This window comes from Elephantulus edwardii, unplaced genomic scaffold (assembly GCF_000299155.1).
Source record: "Elephantulus edwardii isolate Elephantulus edwardi_28Jun2011 unplaced genomic scaffold, EleEdw1.0 scaffold00221, whole genome shotgun sequence".
NCBI classification, from domain to species: Eukaryota; Metazoa; Chordata; class Mammalia; order Macroscelidea; family Macroscelididae; genus Elephantulus; species Elephantulus edwardii.
The window spans coordinates 3,315,841-3,342,611 of NW_006399971.1; the positions used below are offsets into that span (position 1 = coordinate 3,315,841).

At 38.2% G+C, this 26,771-nt stretch overlaps 1 protein-coding gene and 1 pseudogene across 1 annotated transcript in view; one reads left to right on the forward strand and one right to left on the reverse strand.

The window, feature by feature from the left end:
• Positions 1-2,369: 2,369 nt before the first annotated feature.
• LOC102862775 lies at positions 2,370-3,776 on the reverse strand (annotated as a pseudogene).
• Positions 3,777-21,606: 17,830 nt separating this feature from the next.
• Positions 21,607-26,771, forward strand: part of LOC102863186 (putative olfactory receptor 2W6-like) — a 9,172-nt gene continuing 4,007 nt past the window's right edge. The window contains exon 1 of the mRNA XM_006898156.1: positions 21,607-22,569. Coding sequence (XP_006898218.1) covers positions 21,607-22,569 — 963 coding nt within the window. The remainder of the gene's footprint in view (positions 22,570-26,771) is intronic.

Genomic DNA, 26,771 nt, shown 5'->3' on the forward strand with positions numbered 1-26,771 from the left:
ACAACTTAGTGAGCACATACAGGGCAGCATCTGCTTGTTGAAATAAATCAATTGGTATGCTGTCAACATCTGGAGCCTTGTTTTTTGCCAATTCCTTCATAGCAACTTGAACTTCCTCCTTCATCACCATGGGCTCTTGCTCATATGTTATTTCGTGAAATTCCTCTGTGTATCAAATTTCAAAACCATCTCATGAACAGGTTTGAGGCCTTGAGCACCAATAAGCGTAGACCAAATGAGCTCTGGGAGGATATCAAGAAAATCGTCCGTGAAGAATGCAAAAGATCATTACAAAGAAAAGACCAAGATGGATGTCAGATGAGACTCTGAGTATTGCATTAGAGCGCTGAGAAGGAAGAAATCAAGAAATCAAAGAGCTGAACAGAAAATGTCAAAAGACAGATCAGGACGACAAAACAAGATACTGTAATGAAATGTGCAGAGAGCTGGAGTCAGAAAATCAAAAGGGCCAGACTTGCTCAGCGTTTCTTAAGCTGAAGGAGTTAAAAAACCAAATTCAAGCCACGGGTGACAATACTTAAAGATGGTATGGGTAGAATGTTGAATGATCCAGGAAGTAACAAAAGAAGATGGAAGGAGTACACAGAGTCACTGTGTCAGAAGGAATGGCTGACACAGAGGAATTTCAAAAAATACCATATGAGCAAGAGTTCAAAGTATCTTATTTTAAAATCTTTTAAAAATTTGAAGAAACCTACAACCAGGAGAGGATAAAAATAGATGAATGGGACCTTCTAAGAATTAAATCCCTATGCACATTCAAAAACTTCTCCAACAGGGTAAAAAGGAAAAAAAGGTAAAATGGCTGGGAAAAACTATTTGGTAATGACATGTCTGATAAGAGACATAGAAACAATTTAGAGAATACTCCAGTACTTCAACAAGATAAACAACCCAGTTGCAAAATGGGCACAAGATATGAACAGATACTTCACCAAAGAAGACATTCAGATGGCAAACAAACAAATGAAGAGAGATGCAAATCTAAACAACTATGAGATATCATCTTATCCCAGTTACGATAGCAAAGTTCAACAGGGCAGTAAACAACAAATGCTGGCAAGGCTGTGGAGAAAGTGAAACTCTTATTCACTGTTGGTGGGAGTTTAAAATGGTGCAACCACTATGGAAGCCAGTATGGTGCTTTCTCAAAAAGTTGAAAATAGAAATACCATTTGACCCAGCAATTAATTCCACTACTGGGAATATACCCTAAAGAAACCAGAACTGCCACCCAAACAGATATATGCACACCTAATATTATTGCTGCTTTGTTGACAATAACAAAGAGTTGTCACAAAAAGAGAAATACTGCATAATGCCACTATTATAAAACAGGACATGGGGGTTAGGGGGTAATGAAGAAAAAAGAGGATAAATAATGTATACAGCATTGAAACAGATGAGGGAGAGAACTGCATAAAAGGAATATGTGATTAGGTATTATTCTCATAACAAGAGTCTAGAATAAGAGCTGCATAGTAAAGTGGACCTGAAAGGGGGAACTGTGTAACAATGAAAGAATTTTTTCCAAAGGAAAAAAGCAAACTGGGGGTGGCGGGGGAAGGAAGGGCAGGGAGAAAAATGTGCAATAATGAATGAATGGAAATCCAAGTCTTCTATAAACTTTCATTAAAATCTCAATAAAAAATTGTATACAACTCTGACTTATCATTTTTAAGAAGTATTCATGTTTAATAAAAGATTACGATAACTAAAATATTATGTCAAGTTCTGACACAATTTTTAGACTGAGAAATAAGTCTTCACCAGAGTAAAAAAATATTACTTATGGAAAAAAATAATATAGGAACAGTTGGCATTAAGAAAAATAAAAATGTCTAATTCATATGCATTGAAGTATGTTAGTTGAAACAGGAGTAATGGGCAGATCTCTCTGGGCTAGTTCCACAGTTAGATGACTGGGAACTTAAGACTATAGATCCATTTTCTGAATTAGCAATGAGGTTACAGATACTCAGAAGAAAGCTTCACAAGTTCATAAACCCTCTCAAAAAAGGTCTTAATTTCCTTAGAAAGGATATAAAAATTAAGGCAGAGGAATATGAAAGTAATAATCCACATCTGTGTACATCTTGGCCATTTCTCAGAAACTTTTAAATATTTTTTATATTTCTGATACTCATATAATCATCTTGAATGGTGAGCAGGTTTTATTCATTCCAATTAGGTATTTTCTCCCATAAACATCAAAGTATGCCAAGAAAAGTTTACTCTTGAATCTAGTATTTATGTATTACAAAAACAATGAAAAGTTTTTTTTAAAAAATGTTATTCTGATTTAGTTTTAGAAATTACATTAGATGTTTATTTTCAGAATCCATCCTTCACAGAGAAGACAAATTTCTGAAGTCCATTCTTCGACTCTTCTGGGATTCCTGTTTACTGAGCAACAATTTTAGTTGAGAGAGCTGTTTCTTCATTTTGTTCATATTATTGAAAGAAGAGAAAGTGGGTGTTGACTGTTGAGATGTAGGTGTTCTGAGAATCAATGCTGAACTCTTCCCTGTGGAACCAAACCTATCATGGTTTGGGTTTGCAGAATTTGAAATCTTTCTCTAGAGTGTCTTCAGGGAAGATTGAAGAGTGCTAGGATTGTTTGTCAGTGATGATAGAAAGCGTCTACTTTTACCATGATGCTTAACTGTCCTGTTGCACCTTTTTCAAGTAACCAACATAGACTGTTGGAGTCTCTCTCTACTTTTCCACGAGTTTTATTTCTTTAAAAGTGAGTGTAAAAAGAAGTCTCTGTATTTGGGGTGTCATTTTGAGCTTGGATTTGAGACACACTCTAGAGTTACCCAACACCAGCAACGGAAACAGTGGGGACATGTTTCTTCAAAAGTGCTCTTAGTATCTTGTGATGAACTGTAGGTCTAGCTGCAAGAGCACAGAAGAACTTCTAAAGAAGACTTTTGATAACCTTGTTCCAAAAGCTTTCAGGGACCTTGCTCATCTGGCATTTACAACACGGCCAGTTCCCATATCCTGAACATCATTGATTATTATGGATTTTTATAACATTTTCCAATCAGGTTGATTACACAATAGAAACCATTATTTTTATTTGCTCATAAGCTCTTCACACCTTTACTGATCTCTATGATTTCCCTGGCAAATCTATTCTGGGTTTCATCTCATCATCAAAGTGACCACATAGGGGCGCTGTTGCCCTGTCAACATGCTATACACATATCCTCTCCTCAGAGACCCAGTTTCGAGTTTTGAGCCCAGACCACAAAATTCTAAGTAGATTTTGGTAAAAGATAGCAATACTCCGAGGTGGAGATTCTGGTTTTAAGATTTTGTTCACGTCTCCAGTTTGGTATTTTGTCCGTTTTCAAACACTCGGGAGAAAGACCGGATCCCACAAAAAGTTGTGTGTCCCCTGTCCCCCCGCCTGTGGAGATGGGCTCACAGTCCCCGGAACTCTTAGGGATCATCTGGGTGCAGATCCCCTCCCACCTCCCCTTCTAGGATTGAGGGAACCCCAGGGTCTTCGTGCAGCTGTCCCCAGGCCTAGAGCGGACCCAGAGTCAAGGGTCCTGGGGAAGTGATCGCGGCCACCTCCAGAACTGCAGAACCTCAGAGAACCTGGAGAACCCGTCTGCGTGGTGCCGATGTCCACGGGGTTCCCTCTGATCAGTGTCCCGGGGTGCTCCTCTCACACCCTTTTGGGGGAGCTGCGGTGAGAACTCTCCCAGAGCGTGTGCGGTACAAGCACTAGGCGGCATGCTGCGCGGTTTCCCTGTGTCTGGAGCCTGAGAGCCCCGCAGGGTCGCAGGGTCGGGTGTGGACCCCTCAGGGCTAAGTGATTGTGCTGGAGACTGAGAGGAAGGATCCCCAGACCAGTAAGGTTTCTTTTGGTGTCTGCCTCTTGCTTTTGTGAAGGAGCTGCAATCTCCAGCCTCCTTTCTACTCCCGCATAGCTTGATGCTTCTAGCTGAGCTCTTTCAGCCCGCCCCCTCCCGCAAAGTCTGAGCTCAGTCAAGCCCCTCAAGTCCCAGGCTCCTGAAGATTCCCAGGAATGAGGTGTCAGGATTGAGGAGTGATGAAATCTGGATCAGCACCCACCCTGGGCCAGTTAGGGGCCACGTTTTAAGAGAAAACAGGCTCAAAAGAGTGTGGGTTTGAGAAAACAGGCTCAAAAGAGTGTGGGCTTTGAGCAGAGATCTTGAGGAAGGCGCAAGATAATGCAACGATCAGATCTGTTGTTCATTGGACCACTATGAGTTATAGTATATTGACTGCATCCAACAAGAATATGGTGAGTGGTAAAGTCTAGATTCCAACCTATGCCTGTCTGACCTAAGCATACCTACAGGCACCACCTTAAAATCTCACTGCAATTTCTGTGGAAGCGAGTGATGCTTCTTTTTATAAAAAAAAAAAAAATTAAATTTCTTTGCCACGACAAGATAAAGATAAACAAGTCAGCTGCAAAATGGGTACAGGGTATGAACAGACACTTTACCCCAGAAGACATTCGGATTGGTGAACAAACACATAAAGAAATGTTCAAAATCCCTAGCTCCAAGAGAGATGCAAATCAATACAACTATGAGATATCACCTCACCCCAGTTACAATAGCCAGGTTCAACAGAACAGCAAACAACAAATGCTGGTGAGGTTGTGGAGAACCTGGAACTCTTATTCACTGTTGGTGGGAGTGTAAAATGGTGCAGCCACTATGGAGGGCAGCATGGCACTTTCTCAAAAAGTTGGAAATAGAAATTCTATTTGTTTGTTGATGGGCACTTAGGTTGTTTCCAACTCCTTGCTATTGTGAACAAAGCTGCAATAAACATGGGTGTGCATGTATCTGCTTGGGTGTCAGTTATGGTCTCTTCGGGGTATATTCCCAGTAGTGGTATTTCACCCTGAAACCCACAGCGTCCCTTTTCAGCAGGAAGTAGCTAAGAGAATCCCCTTTTCCTTATGAATCAGGGTGAAGTCTGTCTCAGGGAGGAATGACAGGGAATGGCAAGGGACACACTGAAAAAGGAGATTAATCAGAACTGGCTTTGACAAGCACTGTGGCAATTGGACAATTAAAACAGACATGGGGGGGAAAGAAGAACGAACTGGGGAGGAGGGTGGAGAAAACAGTGCAACAATGAATGAATGAAAACCTAAAATATCTATAAAAGTTCATTAAAACTAATAAAATTTAATAATTAACAAAATCACACAGAAAAAAAAGAAATTCTATTTGAAGGGAGCTCTGGTGACCTAGTGGCAAGAAGCTACACTGCAATCCCAGAGGTACACAGCTTGAATCCACCAGTTGCTCTGTTGGAGAAGGAGGGGCAATCTCCTCCTCCTTCTGTACCAGTCAAATCTAATTTGATGGCACACACTAAAAAAAAAAAAAAAAAAGAAAGAAATACGATTTGACCCAGCAATTCCACTACTGGGAATATTCCCTAAGGAAACCAGAACTGCCAACCAAGCGGATATATGCACACTCATGTTTATTGTTGTGTCATTCACAATAGTAAAGATATGGAAACAACTCATGTGTCCATCAACAAACAAATGGACAGAGAAGCTGTGGTATATATTCACACAATGGAATACTATGCAGGACTGAAAAAATTAACTCAGGACCCTGGAGGACATTATAGTGAGTGAAATATCTCAGTTACAAAAGGACAAATAGTACACAAATGCCAGTGCATAATGCCACTGTTGTAAAACAAGACTGACATCTGGACTGGGGTGAACCTAAGAAAGAGGGGATAAAATAATGTACACTGCATTGAAACAGATGAGGGAAAGAATTGCTTAAAAGGAATATGTGATTACGTATTATTTGTATGACAACAGTCCAGAATAAAAGCTGTATAATAAAATGGACAGGGATGGGGGATTTTATAACAATGAGAGAATTTTTTTTTTCCAATGAGAAAAGTGAACTAGAGGTGGCAGGGAGGAAAATGTGCAACAATGAATGACTGAAAATCCAAGTTCTCTGTAAACTTTCATTAAAATCTTGGTAAAATAAAAAAAAATCATCTTAAGAATAAGTTTGAAGCATTGAACACCAATGATCAAAGACTAGATGACTTATAAGATGATATTAAGTATGTTATCCTTGAAGAGAATAAAATTTCACTACAAAGACAGAAGAGAAAGAGACCATGAATATTGCGCCACTACATCAAGAAGCTAAAAGAAAGGGAAGTGATACAGAAGGAAAAGAGTTGAACAGAAAATTTCCAAAGACAGTCCAAGAGGACAAAGTAAACTATTATAATAGAATGTGCACGGACCTAGAATTGAAGAATAAAAAGGGAAGAACTTGCTCTTCCTTCAGTGTTTCATCAAATAAAACTTTTAAATTTGACTCTGTCCCAGGCCTTCAGTCATATTCAGTAGATTGAAGCTCAACTTCAAGAAAACAAAGATTCTCATCACTGGGCCGATTGGCAGCAAGATGGTAGATGGTGAAGAGATTGAGATTGTTAACAGCTTCAGCTTGTTTTGCTTCACAGTCAACAATCTTGGTACCAGTGGCCAGGAAATCAAAAGATGAATTGCATTGGTAAAATACGCTGCCAGGGACCTCACCAGAGTACTGAAGAGCAGTGATGTCATTCTGGAGACTAAGGTACACCTGATCCAGTCCATGGTCGTTGTACTTACTTGCTATACATCAGAAAGCTGGACAATGACTAAGGATGATAGAAGAAGAACTGATGCCTTTGAGTTGTAGTGCTGGAAAAGAGTATTGAATATACCACAGACTACTAGGAGGACACACAGGTTCATTTTGGAGAGGATGAAACCAAGCTGCTCCTTGGAGGCAAGGATTTTGAAGCTCAGTCTGACACACTTTGGGCATATTGCAAGGAGGGACCCGTGGCATGTTGCAAGGGTGGAGGGACAGCACAATAAAGAAGACTCTGGATGAAATGAATTGACTCAGTGATTGTGGTAATGCTGGTAGGTGTGTCAGAGACAATGAGGTTGCTCAAGAAAGAGTAGGATTCAGGGCCGTTGTACACAGGGCTGCTGTGAGTCACAAGTACCGGTCTCTGTCAAGTTATGCCTTGTCATGGTCTCCCACAGTCAAGTTAGCTTTCTTTTATGTTGACCTCACAGTTGTTTGTGATGTAGAAGGTACTGGTGAACTATGGGTCTGTAGTTGAGGCAGCTAGATACCACATCTCTAGAAGGGCTAAGAGTAGTGAGTAGAATCACAAAGAGTCATTTAACATACACATTTCCATGTGGCTGTGTGGTCAGTTCTAAGGTAAAGCATAGGAAAGTAAAAAAAAATCCTAGCACCACAGGAGGCATCACTCCTTGATTGATTTAAAAACTTATAACACAACCATAATAATAAATAAAAAAAATCAAAACAGCATGATACTGGCTACATGCTACAGACATATTGTTATTGTGTACTGTCAAGTTAGAATTCACCCATAGCTGACCCTCTGATGAATTTTCATAGGCAATAATCACACGGGAGGTGATTGTCCATCATTCTTGTATGGAGAAATTGGTGGATTTGAACTGTGTGCCTTTGCTATTGCAGCACAGCTTCTTACCAGGCCACCAGAGCTCCCCTACAGATAAAAAGAACAATAAAATAGAGTCAAAATCCAGAAATTAATCCATCCATCCACAGTCAATTTGTCTTTGTCAAGGAAGCAAACTCCATTAATTGAGGAAACAATAATAGCCTCTTTAAGAAATAGTGCTGGCATATTAAAAGAATCTATTATGATCATGAAACAACATATGAGCAAGAGCCTATGGTGATGACAGAAGAATTTCAGGTTGCTTTGAAGGAAATGGCAAAAAATAAGGCCCCAGGAATAGATGGTATACCAATTGACATATTTCAGCTAACAGATGCTGCCCTGGACGTGCTCACCAAATTGTGCCAAGAAATCTGGAGAACAACCACTTGGCCAACTGACTGGAAGAGATCTATATTTGTTCCCATCCCAAAGAAGGGTGATCCAACAGAGTGTGGAGACTATAGAACAATATCATTGATTTCACATGCAAGCAAGATTCTACTGAAGATTATCCAAAAACGACTGGAACAATCAGAAATCCAGGCTAGGTTTAGAAGGGATCATGGTACTAGGGATATTGTAGCTGATGTTAGATGGATCTTAGCTGAAAGCAGGGTATACCAGAGGAAAGTATATCTGTGTTTCATTGACTATGCAAAGGCATTTGACTGTGTGGATCATAACAAACTGTGGCTGACTCTGAGAAGAATGGGAATCCCAGAACACTTGATTGTGCTAATGAGAAACCTATACCTGGATCAGGAGGTAGTCGTCAGAACACAGCAAGGAAACACTGCATGGTGCAAAATTGGGAAGGGCGTATGCCAAGGATGTGTCCCCTCTCCCTACCTTTTCAACCTGTATGCAGAGCAGATTATCCGGGAGGCTGGGCTCTATGAGGAGAAATGTGGCATCAGGATTGGTGGAAGATCTATCAACAATCTGCATTATGCAGATGACACAACCCTGCTTGCTGAAACTGAGGAGGACCTGAAGCACTTGTTGCAGAGGGTCAAGGACTGAAGCCTCCAATATGGATTGAGGTTCAATGTCAAGAAGACAAGGATTCTCACCACTGGGCCAATTGGCAGCATAAGGATGGACGGTGAAGAGATTGAGATTATTCACAGACATATTGCCATGGGAAAGTCTGCTGTTACGGACCTCTCCAAAGTACTCAAGAGCAATGGTGTCTCTCTGGAGACTAAGGTGCATCTGTTTTAGGCCATGGTCTTTGCAATCAGTTGTTATGCACCAGAGAGTTGGACAATGACCAAGGAGGACAGAAGGAGAATTGATGCCTTTGAGCTATGGTGCTGGAGAAGAGTATTGAGAGTACCATGGACTGCTAGGAAAACAAACAGATTCATCCTGGAAAGGGTTAAACCGGGTGGCTCCTTGGAGGCAAGGATTCTGAGGCTCTGTCTAACATACTTTGGACATGTTGTACAGAGAGACCAGTCCTTGGAGAAGGACATCATGCTTGGGAGGGTGGAGGGACAGCTCAGGAGGGGAAGGCCCTCTATGAGGTGGATTGACTCAGTGACTGGGGTAATTGGGATTAGAGTGTCAGAGACAGTGCAATTGGCACAGGACAGAGCAAAGTTTAGGGCTGTTGTACATAGGGTTGCTATGAGTCGCAAGCGACTTGACGGCTCATAACAACAACAACAACAACAACAACAACAACATTATGATCTAGTGGAATTCATACCAGGAATTCAGGGATATTTCAACATAACAAATACCATTACTGTAATGTAATGTATCACATCAACAAAACAGAGTACAAGAACCACACATGATCCTGTTAATTGATGCAGATAAAAGCTTCAGACAAGACTCCAACACTCATTCCTTATGAAAACACTCAGCCAAATAGGAATAAAGGGAAATTTCCTCAACTCTGAAAAGCATATATACAAAACCAAGAGCCAACATCATTCTCAATGGAGAGAGACTAAAAACATACCTTGCATGATTAGTGATCAAGCAAGGATGTCCACTGTCACTCACTCCTATTATACACTGTATTGAAAGTTCTAGCCAGCAATATTAAATTTGTATTGGAAAGACTTGCTAGGGCAATATGGCAAGAGAAGGAAGAAAGAGGCATCTAGATTAGCAAAGATGTGGTGAAACTGTGATTGTATGTAGATGACATGATAATGTACATAGAAAACTCCAAAGACTCAATAAAAACTGTTAAACCTAGTAGACCAATTTAATAGAGTGACAAGATACATGATCAAAATATAAATATCAGTGGAATTTCTCTAAAACAACAAGGAAAATATAGAAAAGGAAGCTAAGAAAGCAATACCATTTATAACAGCTAACCACAAGATGTAATATTTAGGAATAAAGCTAACCAGAGACACAAAAGAACTTTAAAAAAAAAAAACCAACAAAATACTACCTTAAGAAACAGTAAGAGATCTAACTAAATGGAAAAATATTCATGGATGGAAAACAACTATGAGATATCATCTCACCCCAGTAAAATTAGCAAAATTTAACAGATCATAGTGCTGCATATTGTAGAATGGGACTGACATCAAGGTTGGGGTGAGACTGAGAAAAATTGGATAAATTATGTATATTGCATTGAAACAGATGAGGGAGGGAACTGTTTGAAAGAGATATATGACTGGGTATCATAGCTATGACAAGAGTTCAGAATGAAGGTTGCATAGTGGATTGTACGCAGGGCCGAGGGGTGTAGGGGATTCTATACCAATGAAATAATTTTTCTTTTACTTTTCAAAGAGGAGTGAACTGGAGGGGAAGGGTAAGCAGGGAGAAAAATGCAACAATGAATGTATGGAAATCCAAAATCTCTGTAAACGTTCATTAAAATTAATTTAAAAAAGAAATAAAGCAAAAAAAAAAGAAGTCACTGAAAATAAGCAGAAACAGGTGGAAATATCTTTGAATAACTGGAATATGAAATGTACAAAGTATGAATGCAATGAAACTGAATGTTGTAAAAAAGGAAATGGAACACATGAAGATCAATATTCTAGGCATTAGTGAACTGAGATTGACTAGTATGGGCCCCTTTGAATTAGACAATCATATGGTCTATTAGGTTCCTGGCTGGCTGGCTCCTCCCAGCGTCTTGGGAAGCTCTCCTTGCCAGAAGGAAGGAGCATGGTGGTGAGAGTGCAGGAATCGTGGCAAGCTTTTGGAATTGACTGCTTTTCTGGGAATGTGTTGACGTGCAGGTTTGCTCTGTTCCCAGAGTGAGGCTTGCCTCTGGAAACTCTATGTACGAACAGTCTTCCTGTCAAACATTCTTCTAGGTGGTATAGCACTGGTCTGTGCATTGCTGTACAGAGGTAACTCGTGGTTGCTGTGATGCTGAAGCCTGTGACAGTGATGTGCCAATCGTGGTAATGGGCACCCATGGTGGACAGTGTTGGCTGTAGCTTCCCGACTAAATCAAGCCTGGAAGCAGGAGAGGCATCCACTTCTGAAATGGCTTGCCTCTGGAAACTCTATGTATGAACAGTGCTCAGGCTGTTCATTCATAGGGTCGCTATGAGTCATCTACGACTGGACAGCATCAAACAACAACAATGGTCTATTAAGCTAGGAATGAAAAATTGAGAAATAATAGTGTTACATTCATAGTTAAAAGACAATTTCAAGATTTATCTGAAAGCGTAATGTTGTGAGTGATAGGATACTTATCCACACACATACAAGGAACTTCTGTTAATACAACTATTATTCAAATATATGCACCAACAACTAAAACAAAAGAAGAGGAAACTGAAGATTTCTACCAATGTTTGCATTCAAAAATTGACCAAACATGTAATTAAGGTGCATTAATACTTATTGGTAACTAGGAATCAAAAGTTGTAAACATACCTTTGGAAACCCACTGGAGGGTCAGCTATGGGTTGACTCTGACTCCATGACACACTACAACAACAATGATACTTCTTTTGGTAAATGTAAATTGTTCAATGACTATCATATTCCATGCCTTCATGGTTGCAAATTAGTTGAAAAAATTGTCCCTTTCTTTGACTCTGTTAAAAAGGAAACATCAAACCCAATACTATTATATTCCAACACATGGGAACTACTCATTGTCAGAGAAGAACTGTGCTCCATATTTGGTGGATTTTTTTTGTCCTTTTTCTGGTTTTACATTTTTTTATTTTATATTAGTTTGTATTCAAAGTTTGTATACATTGTGTTTCACACTATTCTTCATTAATATTGCTTCATATGGTTTTGTATGGTTGGTTTGTCAGAAACAGAACACTGTACTTTTTGTTGTATCAGAACCTTAGAAATTGACTTCTGTATCCATTATTTTAGCTCCTGTTGAGGGCATAGTCTTCAGCTACCTTAACTGTAGACACATAGTTTGGTAAATCATTAACAAATGTGGATCCAATTTAAGATAGTGCTTTCCACACTGTGAAAAGCAGTGGTGGAGAGAGGCTGGAAAGACTGTGGCACAGCTGTGAAGTAACTGTGACAAGGTGTAACCAGAGGAACCTTGGATATGGAGCCACAGTTAAAAATTTTGCTTGATGAATGATTGAATGAAAAACTGACTTTTAACTGCTCTGAGATACAGTTTGCTGAATGATAGGGGAAACCAGAGGTTTATTTGTGCTGCTGAACTGAACCTAGACTTTCACTTGTTGACTGAGAAGCTGTTTGAAATAATTAAGCAACTGTGACTTGTTAATCTGTCTTGGGTCTGCTGGACTAAACTTGGACCTGCATTGTGTGATATTCTTTGCCTTGCACGCTCTATGCCTCACTCCTCTCTAATCCCAACCTGTTTCCCCACAACTGTTGGGGGAGAGGAATCAAAACAAAGAACGAAAACTAATTTCTCACCCTAGTCAATCCAACCCAGATCTTGCTCTATCAATTTTGTAACTAAAAACTTTTCTCATGTTAAAAAAAAAGTTGTAAATAAAAAAAAGGTTCTAAATAATGAGGAAGGAATAGTAGCAAAAACCTAGAGACTTGGTGATAGAAATGAGACTGGACATGTGATAGAAATGAGGCTGAACATTGAATAATTGAATTTTGTACATCCAATGACTTAAACATTGCAAATATATATTTTTAAAAAAATCCCACAAAAGACAACTTTACATATGAACATCACTTGATGGACTGCACAGATATCAGATTGAATACATCTCTAGAGGGAATCATTGGAGAAGCCAGTATCAACAGTCAAAACTAAACTATGTGCTAACTGTGGAACAGGTCATCAATTACTCATATGTAAGTTCATACAGAAGTTAAAGAAAATTAAAAGAAATCCACAATAACCAAATTACGAATTTGAGTCTATCCCTCTTGAATTTAAATATCACCTCCAGAATAGGTTTGAGACCTTGAACACTAATGATTGAAGCCAGATGAGTTGTGCAATGACATCAGTTGCCCTGTTATGTAAATAGCAAAAAGAGGGAAACAACCCATAATTGACATGTTGATGGATAAAATATGTTACATACACACAATGGAACAATATGCAGAGTTAATGAATAACAAGTAATTTGCTAAACACTCAGAATCAATGAATCTGGAGGACATGTTGAACGACAAGTCAGTCACAAAAGGATAAAAACGGTATTAGCTTACTATTACAAAAAGCTATGGAATGTTTGAGAGAGCTCTGCTGTCCTAAGGGTAAGAAGCTCCACTGTTAACACAAAGGCTTGTGGTCTGAATCCACAGTTGCTTTGTGGCAGAAATATAGGCAATCTCCTCCTGTGTGATTTACTGTATCAAAAAATCTGTTATAGGGTCAGGTATGAATTGGCTTCAATTTGATAGCACATAACAAGAACAACAACAACAAGAAGGAAAGTTTAACACACACAGCCAAACATTCCTGATGGTTACCAAAGAGGAGAGGAGAGTAAGAGGAGAGAATCTCCCCCATCCCCAGTAATAGATAATAGTATACATTGTAGGATGATTTTGTAGGATGATTTAATTTAGCATTGTAATAGAACTACTCTTACAATCAGATTCTGGGTTTTGTTTTCAGCAACATCAGCTCTGTTGCAAGAAAGAAAACTTATATTTTTGACACAATTGGAAATTTTGAGGTCTTTTAAGTGATTCTTGAGCTGTTATTGCTCAGAAGTTATTACCTCTTTATTACAAAACTGTTAGTTTAAGTAGGTCGATTCAATCCAATTCTCTAAATTCATAATCCTGACAAAACTGTAGAAAATTTTCAAACATATTATTATTCCAAGCCTCATTTCTCCCTAATACCAGATCTATTGATGGTGAGATTTGCACATTAATGTTGCTAGTTTAAGCCATGAGTGATCAAATTTCTCTTAATTGAAAGAGGAAGAGCCATTATTATCTTTAAGACGAGTCAGACTTGAAAACAGTCTAGAAAACACCATCATAACTTTGTTTCTCTTTAATGTCCTAGATTCAGTTCTCTAGAGACTCAAAAGCAATAAAATATGTGTGCCTATAAACATGTACACAAGCACTGACACATACACATACATACTTACACATACACATACACTCACATATATATATGCAGTAATAGGAGGTAATGGGGAGAGAGAAAGCACGTGAGAGAGAGAGAGAGAGAGAGAGAGAGAGATTTATATCTCTCAAAGAAATGACTTAAGTATTTGTAGAGTTCCACCTATGTCATCAAGATTAAACAAACAAACAGCAAATTCACTTTACTGTTGTATAAATTTTGACTCATAGGTACCCTCTATCAGATTTTTGAGGCTGTAAATCATAATAAGAGAAGACTGTCCCCTTTTTCTCCCTCAGAGGAACTAGTGAGTTTTAATTTTCAGCTTTTAGATTGTCACAGCCTAAAGAACCTTATAAATCAGTTCTGTTCTGTCATATAGAGTCACTATGAGTTGGAATCCATTGGACAGCACACAAATCTTAATCCAGGGAGCTCCAATGGCAAAAATGGTTAGGTGCAGCTCAATTGCTGACTGAAATATTAGTGATTTAAATAGGCTGACCATTTGCTTCCTTGTAGATTAAAGTGAGAAAAACCCTGTGGGGAAATTCCATGGTATCTAATAACAATTTTAAGAAATTAGTTGTATGAAAATGAGAAGTGTGTGAATAAGTTAAATGGCATACCGGAAAATGTATGAAATTCTTTGAACTAGCCTCCTCCCACTTCTTAATGTTTCCCTCCATAAAACTTTCTATGTGTGAAAATATTACCAGAATTCACTACTATTGATATCATGTATTTTACTATTATTATTATTATTGTTGTTATGTGCCGTTGTGTTTGAACTGACATTTGATTGCCCATCTGGTTCCTGAGGAGCAGCTGGTGGATTTGAACCAAGTACCTTCTCATTGGCAGCAGATTCCTTACCGTAAGGTGACCTAAATCTCTTTTTTATTATTATTACATACCAAAACTCTATTCCTGAAACTAATTTCAAATATAGTCCTTCTTTTATTTTTCATTATTATTTGCCTGGGTCCCCCAACAATGTCAGGTATATCCTTTTCCCCCCTCTTTTAATTAATAAAATGTTGATGACCATTTAAATGCTACTTAAGTAGCTTGAGTGTGTCAGAGATTGTGAGGATGGCACAAGTTCAGATCTGTTGTTTATAGGGTCGCTATGAGTCATATTAGACTTTACAGCACTTAACGACAACAACAAGAAACATTTAATAAAATGCCTATTAACCTGGAAAGTTTAAAAGTTCAGTAGAAGTGTGGGAAAATAGGTTTTAACAATTCAGCTACTTCATCCCCCTTGCTACCTTCCTATTCTCTGGAGGATATCTCACTTTCTGCACTAATTGATCACCTTGGGGGGGCTTCATTCAGAGCAATTTCTGTAAACAAGTAATGGTAACTTATAGATTTGACACATGGGATCAACTTTCTTACAACATTTTGGGTACATACTATAACAACTGCCTGCAATGATAAACTTAGTCTTTTAGACTGGCAGAAAGAACTAGCCACCAGAAGTCTCAGATATATTCAATATAAATTTCCTTGTGATCCATTACAGGGTATTGTTTTTAAGTTAGAATGATATCTGTAAGATGATGTTTTATTTCTCCCTCTGAGGGGAGAAATTATGGAAGAAAAGATGATTATAATTTGTGTGTTTAAAGGACTTCTAGAAATGAAACAAGTTAAAACAGTTTGTGGTTGAAGCAGGACGAGACGAATAGGAACCAAAGGCAGGCACTGGTGGTTTTGCTGAGTTAAGATTTGTTTCCCTGGTTCCCGTTGTTGTGACAAATATGTTTTACACAGTGTGAAGTCTTGATTAATAGTCTTAATAAATAGAGAACACAGTTCTGTGTCTCGGCTGCTTTAGCAGTGGTTTGTTTATAACAGGGAAATAAAGACTTGTATATTTTAGAGAATTTTCCTTCTCTTGTCTCGAAGATTCAGATCTCTCACCCTACTCTAGGACTTTAAGTTGATGATAAAGGATATGACAAGAATTTGACTTTTAATATGTCAGACTGAGAAGTGTGTGAAGGTGAGTTGTAATCCTTTGCTTTCAATCTCTTTTGATGCCAAGTTTTCCCTGTGGAGGCTCGAAAAAATTGAGAGACAACTCTGCTCATAAGTGATCAATTCAGAACCTGTTTTGATAAGAAATGGGATTGTTAATGCTTTCAGGGTTTCAGGAGCTTGTTTTTCCCCTCTTCAATTAAAAAAACACACCCCAAAACAGTTCAATGTAAAAAGATGGTTTTGAGGATGGTCTTGCCTTTTTTCTTTCCATAAACCTCAGTGATATGGATTGGCAGTGGTTTTATTGAATGGCTAAACGCTCTAGCAGCTCTACCTCTGCTTCTCATTTTGCAAACCTTGAGTATCCGCTATATACCCGACACTGAGACAAAATATAAATGAATTGTATGCCGACCTGCCCAAGATAATATTTTATTCACCAACCAGCAGTATGATAAAGTTTAGAGAATAAGAGCTTTGTAACCAGTGAATTCTTAGTGAATTTTAGTTCTACTCTGTACTGGGAATGTGGCTTTGGCCTTAAGGCTAACTCTTCATGGAAGATTTATGGCTTTTTGCTTTATGAGATTGGTAGTAGTTAAAGCATCAGTGATTATATATCAAAACAAAATGTCATTGTGTATGTAAAGCACTTTGCACATTATCAGGCTTATATTATGTCCTCGAGAAACGTTGCCATTATTGTTGTTGTTACTATATGTAATTTTAAATAACTATATAATTATTATTGCTTTTCAAAATGATCTAGTTAATGGTACTTTCAATTTACTTCCACATATATGATATTTTATAATTTTCTAAGTAATCATATAGAGAACATATTACTGGTGTTATTCTTAAATTACAGAAAAATTAACTAAGCCCCAGAAAGGTTAAAGATCTTCCCAAGTCTGCAAATGTAGTAACCAGCTGAGTGAGGTTTTAAACAGAGGCTTCTTGATTTCATGTTCGGTATCTAGAGTGTCTAACTTTTCCAAGATTTTCCAACTGAGGTCATTAATTCAAGTAAGAATCATTTAGTACATTAATTAGGACAAGTCTATGATAATTAGAGATTCTTTGTTTAATCCAATTTCATCAGCCTCTTTCACAACATTCTCATAAATATATTATTTTTATTCTAGTTAATTCTGTTACCACTACAACTTTTCTGTCACCTCCTTATTCTTTCAGTGGAGCGTACGAGCTGTTCCTGTAGGGAAAAGACTGAGGAGAAAAATGTAAAGAAATTATAGCTGGTAGACTATCTTCTCTTTCACTCCTTTTATCTATTTGACAAACTTAGGCTACTTAATTTTCTTAGTTTCAATATGAGGCTATTAATATCTTTTCTAATTACCTTCTGAAAGCTCTAGTGGTCTAATAGTAGAGAGATGTAGTGCCAACTTGAAGGTGGGCAATTTGAATCCTTCATCTGCTCCACAGAAGAAAGATGGGCAATCTCTTCCTGTATGATTATAATCTCTGAAATCTACAGGAGAATTAGCTATGGGTTGGTTCCAATTTGAGACCACATGAAAACAGCTACCTCCTAATTTCATTGGGAGGTTCAGTTATCATAATATAAAAAAGAAAAAGAAACATCAGATGTTTTTACCACAAATGATCCTTGATATGTTTAAAGAAAGATGAAAGTGGTTATAGGAAATGAAGTGGAGTTTTCTTTTCCTCTTGTCTAAGGGGTTTTGACACTATTCTTCTGTTTTCCAATTTCATGTTATTCACGTTTATAATATATGGCAACGTTATTTCCAGGACAAGCATAAAGTAGTTTGGAAAAAACCCAGCCAAAATCCAAAACCAAACAAACAAACACAAAAAACTCCACCAACAAAACACACAGAGCCTAAGCAGTCTTCCTGGTCCCAGCTGAAGTCATCTGGAGCTATTAGAACCACAGAATCATATGACGGCAAGAAATCAGTTCAGCCAGCAGACATGTACAGTTGAATCTCAAATGTCCACAAACGGTACTCAGGCATGGTAGATGACTGAGACATGTATGACAGAGGAGGTTAGGCATTGGTAAGAACTGTTAACTAGGGAAGAATGTCATTGATTGGTCACCTCTAGTGAATTAGTGCCTTGAATGAACACAGGTTTCTTGATTAATGGTTAACGAGATACCCGCATTCTGAAATTTTTAAGAAAAAAATTGTCCCAATGTTTGAAGCTTTATGTGGATCTAACAGAGTACATCTGCACTTCAGATTTAAGTCTAGTATCTTTTAGGATCTTTAGATAGATATCAGCTGACTATATAGATGTCAATTGAGTGACATATGGCAATTGATGATGATAAACACTGTATCAGACTACTAGACTATGAAGACTTCTGTCCTTCCTGGTCACATCTTTGACCTCCATTCTAAGAATGTCTAGTCTTTTACTTGTAACTTGAACCTTCCATTATATCTGAATGTTATTCCTCTTGCTTGCATCCAATCCCGAAGTACCCATGATCCACTTCTTTCCCTTATCTTCTCACTCTTACCTTTAATTCTCACATGCAATTTATTTATTTTTTTTTAAATTTAGGTATATTAGTATAACACTCTGGCCACCGAGTGGTAAGAAGTTGTGCTGCCAAACCAAAGGCACATAGTTTGAATCCACCAGCTGTTCTACAGGGTGAAGATGGATAATCTCTTCCTGTGCAATTTACTGTCTCTGAAAATCCACTGGAAGGTCAGCTATGGGTCTATGGCACACAACAACAACTTACATTTATACAAGAACCTTCATTGCAAAATTTATGTAACCATTTAATTCTAATGAAGCACATTGAATTCTAGAGGGGAAATTAAAATGTTATATTGTTATCTGCCTCTTTTGTTGTTGTTTTGCATATATTACTGTTGACTGCCTTTGAGACAGAGTCAATTCATAGTTGATTTTCCAGGGGACTTTCAGCTGTTGGAAATTGTAAGGAGGAAGAGTTTACCTATATTTCTCCTGTGTAGAAGCTGGTAAATTTTAACTGATTGCCTCCGAGTTGGCAGTGCAACTCCTAACTCGATAGGCTACTAGAGCTCCTTGTTGCAAATATGTTATTGTTGTCATGTGTGGTTGAGTTGACCATAATCCGTAACAACACTATGAATAGCATACCTGTGTCCTGTCCTTCCTTGTTCAATTCTCATTGTCTCCAATATATTTGGGTCTATTGTGCATCCATCTTATTTAATCTTCCTCTCTTTCAAAGACACTCCACTTTACTGAATATGATGCCTTTTTCCAAGGACTGGGCTCTCCTTACAACATACCATAAGTATGTGAGACAATGTTTCTCCCTCCTTGCCTCTAAGCAGCCCCTTTGTTTCACCTTTCCAGGACATTTTTGCATATCAGGGACTAATCTTTAACATCTGAATGTGCTCAATTCAAAGGCACAAAAATAGTGCAACTAATAACCAATCTAGCAATGAGAAGATTCCATTACAGGAGAGGAAGGCAAAAAAAGAACCTTAACTTCAGCATGCTTAGTGAGGGGAAACAAAAATTGTCCTAAAAGCTACTTCAGGCAATGGCTATTAAGCAAACAAATTAATGCTGTTTAATAGTGAAGGATAATGGATAAAATGTTGTAAGAGAGTCAAAGTGGAAATTTTTAGACACAAGTATAGAAATAATTGATGCCTTTGAGCTGTGGTGTTGGAGAAGAGCACTGAACATCCATCCATGGACAGCCAAGGGAACAAATATGTCTTGGAGAGGGTGCAGCTGGAGTGCTCTTTGGAAGCAAGAATGATGAGGCTTCACCTCACCTACATTGGACATGTTGCTAGGAGGTGCTCTTCTTTGGAGATGGACATGATGTTGGGAAGGATGGAGGGGTGGAGAGGGAGAGGAAGACCCTCTACCAAGTGGATTGCTGCGATGACTGCTGCTCTTGTGTATCAGGAAGTGTGAGGATGGCACAGGATAGAACAAGGTTCAGATCTTTTGTTCATAGGGTTGCTATGAGTCATGTTCGACTTGACAGCACCTAACAATAACAGCAACAAAAACAACAATGAAATAACATTTTGTCTCACTGCTTGATCTTTCCCTTCAAATTCTGCTTAATTTGAGGGAATTTGCTACCTAGTTTTTTTGTCTCCCTTTGATGGTTTGTTTGAAATTATTATAGAAATTAAATATATGGGTTTCTTGACTCTCTTGCTCATTTATTTGAGACCTTTTACCTTTTTTTGACTCATTTTTATTCAGAGGCATGGGATGAAGTTATTTCTAAAAAATTTTGATTGATTCATCCACCACCCTAGATATATAAAAACCAATATCTAAAATACATCTCCTTGCATCTAAGTCAACTGAGTGTGAAAAAGATAGCCATATGAAAAATATGCATTTAAAAATTATTTCAGAAAAGTGGTTTTATGCTGCTTGAGTTACTCACCCAGAGTTAGTTCAGTTAACTTGAAAAACTAAACAGTCAAGAAAGTAGATAAGAGAGACAAGATTTGTGAAGATTAATTTGGAATAAATATTAGTGTGTGTATAAAACCATCCCCCTCTTACAAGAAGGAGTTGCACATGGTTCCTTTTCTTGAGGAGGCCTCAAAGTGAGAGTTGATAAAACTATTTAGAGACTTTACTAAAGATTTTTATAGTTGGGGGTGGTGGTATCCAGAATGAACCATATCTAACTTTCCTGCAGAAGTTCTAGAGGATGAGAAAACTGTTAGGTGGTGAAGCCCGGAAAGTATTGGATGCTAACTCAAAAAACCAAAGGAGGTCATCTGTGCACCATATGAGGTACACAGCAAAGAGAGAAGTGGTGCTGGTTTGTTCTAGATATAAGTCTAATCCAATAGGGCAATCAGAGGGACAAATGAATCAAGAAGCATGATGTTGAGAGAGGACATGGGATATGCAGAGCTTAAGATAGTTTAAGCCACTTCAGTAAGAAATGTATCAGGCCAGATTGGAAACTAGTAGGTCTGTGGGGTCTTTGAAGAAGTTGTACATTTCCTGTGAGTAGAGTCAGATCTTTAAACATCACGTTCAAAGAGCATGAAGTTATCATGAGGCATTAAGAGCTTTCTTGTAATCTTTCTCTTCCTAAATCCATGGCTGAAATAGGAGGAGACTATAATCACTGCTGACACACTGCTAGAGAAGGGTCAGGAAAGAGAGAAGCTGCTCAGACTATTTTCCCACGCACAAGGGATAACAGGAAAGGAGTCCCAGTTAGAGCAGGGAGAAGTCTGAATGTTAAATGAGGTTCTGACTCTTCACTATTCATGAGTTTGGTTTTTTTAAATTAGTGCATTTAGATTCTGTTTATTATTTAAAATGATGATAATGCTTTTATTACTATAGAGGTTATGATTCTGCTGGAGTTTTCACTCAATGGCAGGGAAAAATAAGTCTGAATAGACAGGAAGATGAAAGAGAAAATACAGATCACATGCAGGAGCTATGATTGTAAAAAATATTTATTACTTGTATTATTTACTCAGTTTCCTGCCTTAAACCCCATTCCAGGTTGTATGGGATCTTCCACAATCACAGGCAACAGAGAAGAGATGGAAACAACCAATGACAGTGCAGGTGGGAATTTAATATTAGTGGGTTTCTCTCAGCATCCTGAATTGGAACTGGTCCTCTCCCTCTTTGTCCTGACATTCTACGCTATAACGGTTGTGGGTAATGTGACCATCATCCTTCTCTCTATCCTGGATGCTCGACTCCACACACCTATGTACTTCTTCCTCAGAAACCTCTCGGTGCTTGACCTCTGCTTCACCACAAGCATTGTGCCCCAGATGCTGGTGAATATGTGGGGAGGCAACAAGAACATCAGCTACGTAGGCTGTATGGTCCAGTGCTGGGTGGCCTTGGCTCTTGGCTCCACCGAGTGTGTGCTCCTTGCAGTAATGGCAGTGGACCGCTATGTTGCAGTGTGCTGGCCTCTGCGTTATGCCTTAATCATGCACCCCAAACTGTGCCACCTCCTGGCAGCAGCTTCCTGGTCTTCAGGCTTTGCCAACTCCTTTTTACAGTCCTCAATGGCCATGGTCCTGCCTAAATGTGGAAACAAGTATGTGGACCATTTCTTCTGTGAACTACTGATCGTTGTTAAACTCTCCTGTGTGGATACTCGCCCAACAGAGTCTAAAATGTTTATTGCCAGGTTAATCATTCTAGGGATACCTGTCTCTATCATCCTGACCTCTTATGTGTGTATTGGCAGGGCAGTAGTGAATATGCGCTCAGCAGAGGGAAGGAAAAAGGCCTTTGGGACCTGTGCCTCCCACTTGATGGTGGTTTCACTCTTCTATGGGACAATTATGTTTCTGTATCTGCAACCGAAGGACAACTATTCCCAGGACCAGAGCAAAGCACTTGCAGTGCTTTATATGATTCTTGCACCTACTCTTAACCCTGTAATCTACACTCTGAGGAACAAGGACGTGAAAAAAGCTGTTAGGAAGGTCATGGGGAAGGAGCAGGTATAGGGAGATCAAAAGCTGGAAGAACAAGTAAGACAGTCACAGAAGACACAATCTGGGATGTTCTTATTTTTAGCTGTAATTTGTTTCACTCTTCTACAAGCTGAAGTATACTATCTGCTGAGTCCTGATTTCTACCTACTACTAGGGTACTTTTCAGGTGGAAATTCACTAGACGGGAATAAGCCACCTATAACCTTCAGTCAACAAATTTCTCCCTGAGAAGTAATTCTGGATCCCATTGCAATTTTCTTTTTTTTAATTCTCAAAGTATAGATTAACAACTTTTCTAAATGGCCATCAAATATATATCCAGATATAAAAATATGAATGGCACTTTAAGCCCCTAAGCAGCAACAGAGTCATAACAGTTCATCGGCGTCTTTATCTTACCACTAGCAAGATGGTTAGGACGTAGTGAACTGCAGAGATTTAGCCAGTGACTTCCATTGAAACGCATATTTGTTAAGGACAAACACATGTAAAGCAAGAACAAAAAGTGAAAAAGAATGACTAGACAGACTAGATACTACATCAAAGAATCATCCTTTTTTAGAACTGAAAGGAATTCCTTGATCATTCAGAGCAAGACTGTAAACCACCAAATTTCAACTAGTTCCAAACATATTTTTAGAAGAAAAATCTGATTAAGACCAGAAATTATTAACAGTGCAATACAGTTTATAAATTTCAAGATAATATGGATAATAACTGAATAAAGAGAAGGTAAATAGACTAAAAGTATTTTATCTCAATGAGTCTCTAAACACAGTTTCCTATTCAACTTCCAAAGAAGAAAGCAAAAAAAAAAGCACTATTTTGAGTGAGGAAATTAAAGCAAAGTAAGTCATATGGCCTGATCTACACTGTAATTTATCTATAGTTTCACAAAATAATGATCTCCTTCTTTCAAAGTCCACAAAGGCATTAACAGGTGGTCTAGTCATTTTGTGGCATATTGTAGAGTTTGAGTCCATCCTGATGGCCCGAGGCATGGTTGAGAACTTTCAATGACATATACATAAAGGAGAATCTATATTTTTAGTTGGAGTTCTTGTGGCCTAGAGGGTAAGTTGCACTGCCAATCCAAAGGCATTTGTATCCACCATCAGTTCTGCTGGAGAAAGATGAACAATTTCCTTCACACAATTTAAAAATCTCTGAAAACTCCCTGAAGGGTCAGCTATGGGTCGGTTATGAGTCAATAGCACTTAATAACAAAAACTACTATTGATTAACATTGGACTTGAGAAAATGATCTCTCATTTCTCAAAAAGCAGCCATTTCTCACATATAATTCTGGATACCTTCTGGTTATGTGGACTGAGAGAACTACTTTTGTCCTTCTTAAATTGCTCATCTATGTATTTAGAAAGGAGTTTAACATTGTGAAAATACTCAATAGATGTATTTGATTAGTTGAATAACTGAAAGGAAATGGTAATATATTCATAACAGCACAATGTCTTTGAAACATCTTTGTGGTGTTACACATATTTCATTCATACATTAGTGAGACTGGCTCAGGACAGAGAAGAGTTCAGAGCTGCTGTACATAGGGTCACTATACATCACAGGCGACTCAACCGCACATAACAACAATAACATACTATGACAGGTTTGGAAGCCAGAGTGGCATCCACTTCCTAAACAACAAGCCTCCAGAAACTCTATGAACTTTAATAAAAGGCGATAGTTGTAGAGGGGCTTCAGGCCTTTTGTTCTTAGGGTCACTATGAGTCATGCTGGACTCCAAGGTAATCAACAACAACAGAATGGTAATTTTTTATTAAGAAGTGACTGAAGGTGTGGATTGAAAAAGAAAAAAAATTATCAAACATATGGTTGGCCACCAACATTTCATGGAACTAGGTCACATTAACGATGCTGAAACATGGTTTAGTATTAGAGATTTGGCTAAATTATTGCTCAAAAGTAGAAAACAATTGTTATTTTTAGAAACTAATTTTTAAATTAGAATAATGATTTTCAAGAAGGGACAGTTTTACATCAAGGGTACATTTGAAAAGGCCTGGAAACATTCTCTCCTGCCCCCGTTTTTGTTGTCATAATGGAGAAGGGGGTGTGCTACTACCATCATGTGTAGAAGAGGCAAAGGGTACTGGTAAAAGTTGCACAGTACACACAAGCGTCTTGCAAAACAGACCCAAGTTTTCAAAAGTGCTAAAGCAGAAACCCCCCTGAATTATAGAAATAAATATTAAAGATGTTATGATCAAAAGCTTACAATTTACTAAGGGAAGTTATTCATGAAAGCAAAGTGAGCTAATGACATCTGATTTTTTAATGAAGGCAGTGTGCATCTTGTGTCAGAGTTGTCAGAAAGCAGAGGTCACTTAAATATTTACAGAGATTATACAATCTGGGGAACTGTTGCTACAAGTGATAAGAAAACCAAATGAGATCTCTTGAGGAAATATCAAAATTAGCAACAAGATGGTGCAACCAACAATCCTGGATTTGAGTGATAAAGGAATAAGAAGGCGTCACTGGATTCCAAAGTTTCGGGTCACCCGACAAACTGCAAGCAGCATGGCAGGAGCTCATGCCACCTGAAGCAGAGTGGGAAGGAATTATATCCTACCTTCTTTCTTTTTTTTTTTTTCTTTAAATTTTTTTTTCCTACCTTCTTTCTTTATCCTCTAATTTTTGTGGCTCTGAGAGTCTAGGAAATGCAGCCTACAGGTTCTTCAATTCTCTCAGCATCACCTCATTAGAATTTGATTAGATTAGAGGAAGGACAATAAACACATCTGAGCACAAGGAGGGTTAGGCCTAACATCTTTCATTTAGTTCCACTGTCACGCTTTGTGCATATTTAATTATCATAGGAAAGAAAGATTTCTACTTAACATAAGGCAACACTCCAGCTCTCATGAAAGGGAGCCACAAGTCATATGAGTCATTGTGTCCATCTCAAGTCCAAATAAGACAAAGCACTTTTCATCTAGTTTCACAGCAATTTCTTAGGGTCTTGTTAGTGAATGCAAGGGGTTCTTTCCATAGTCATTTGCCAATTAGACAGACAGATTGCAATATCCAAAACACTTTATTACAGATGTGGGAGAGCAGAGATATTGCCCCCCACCCCTGCAAAAAAAGCCCCTGCCTCCCCAGCTGAGTATGCAATTGGTTTTTATACTTAGGTTAGGTATTAATTTACTTAACATATCATTACTGCTAGTTCAAAGTTACATTCAAAGGAATAGTTTGTGTACAGTTACTAGTAAACAGACAACTTGAGGTACAGTTTACATATGGCTGAGAAAAAAGCAGTTTCAAAAGACAAATGGTAGTTTAAGAGTAAACCGACAGTTTAAGGTAATCTGCATGACTAAGAGAAGTTGAAATGGTCTGAGAGCAACAAATGTTAATCAGACAGTTCAACCAGTTTTGCAGGTGGGAAACTCAAGATGTCTTAATACCACTTATCAGTCTGATGGTATATAAGTGAGATTGAAAATAATTTTTTATTGACCAGTGTTCATTTCTGTAAGTGGTCATAAGGCCATTGTTGGTATTAATTTCAATCAAGAAATTTTATGACCCTATTCATGCAAGATTTGCTTTAACCAACATTAAGTTGGTTTTAGCTGGTTAGTTGACCAACTTTTTGTTCCCAGTAATTATGAGGCTTTGTTACTGTCTTTATTGGGCTGCTGGGATTTGTCGCATTGGGAAAATCTGTGGTCAAGGGCCTGTCCAAAGATTCAAATAATAAGGATGTCAGTTTAAATATTAAGATGCATTTGATTTAAGCCTTAGTCTTTTCAATTACTCTCTATCATCTGAAAGTCTGATAATGAATAAAGATGATGAAAGGAGAATCAATACTTTTGAATTGTGGTGTTGGAGAAGAGTACTGTCTATCACATGGGCTGCCAAATCTATCTTAGAGGAAGTGCAAGTTTTTTTAAGAGCTTAGGATGGTGAACCTTGTCAGTTTGGGGAAAAGATAGCATACTGGGAGAATTGGAGGTTCAGAGAAAGAAAGACCCTAAAAAATGGATTGATACAGTGACTGTAACAATGGTTTCAAGCATATTAGAGTGGGTGAGGATGGCTCAAAATAGGGCAAGATTCACAGAGACATTATGCATAGTCAGCTTTATGGCACCTAACAGTCACCACCATCACAACACACACACACACACACACACACACACACACACACACACACA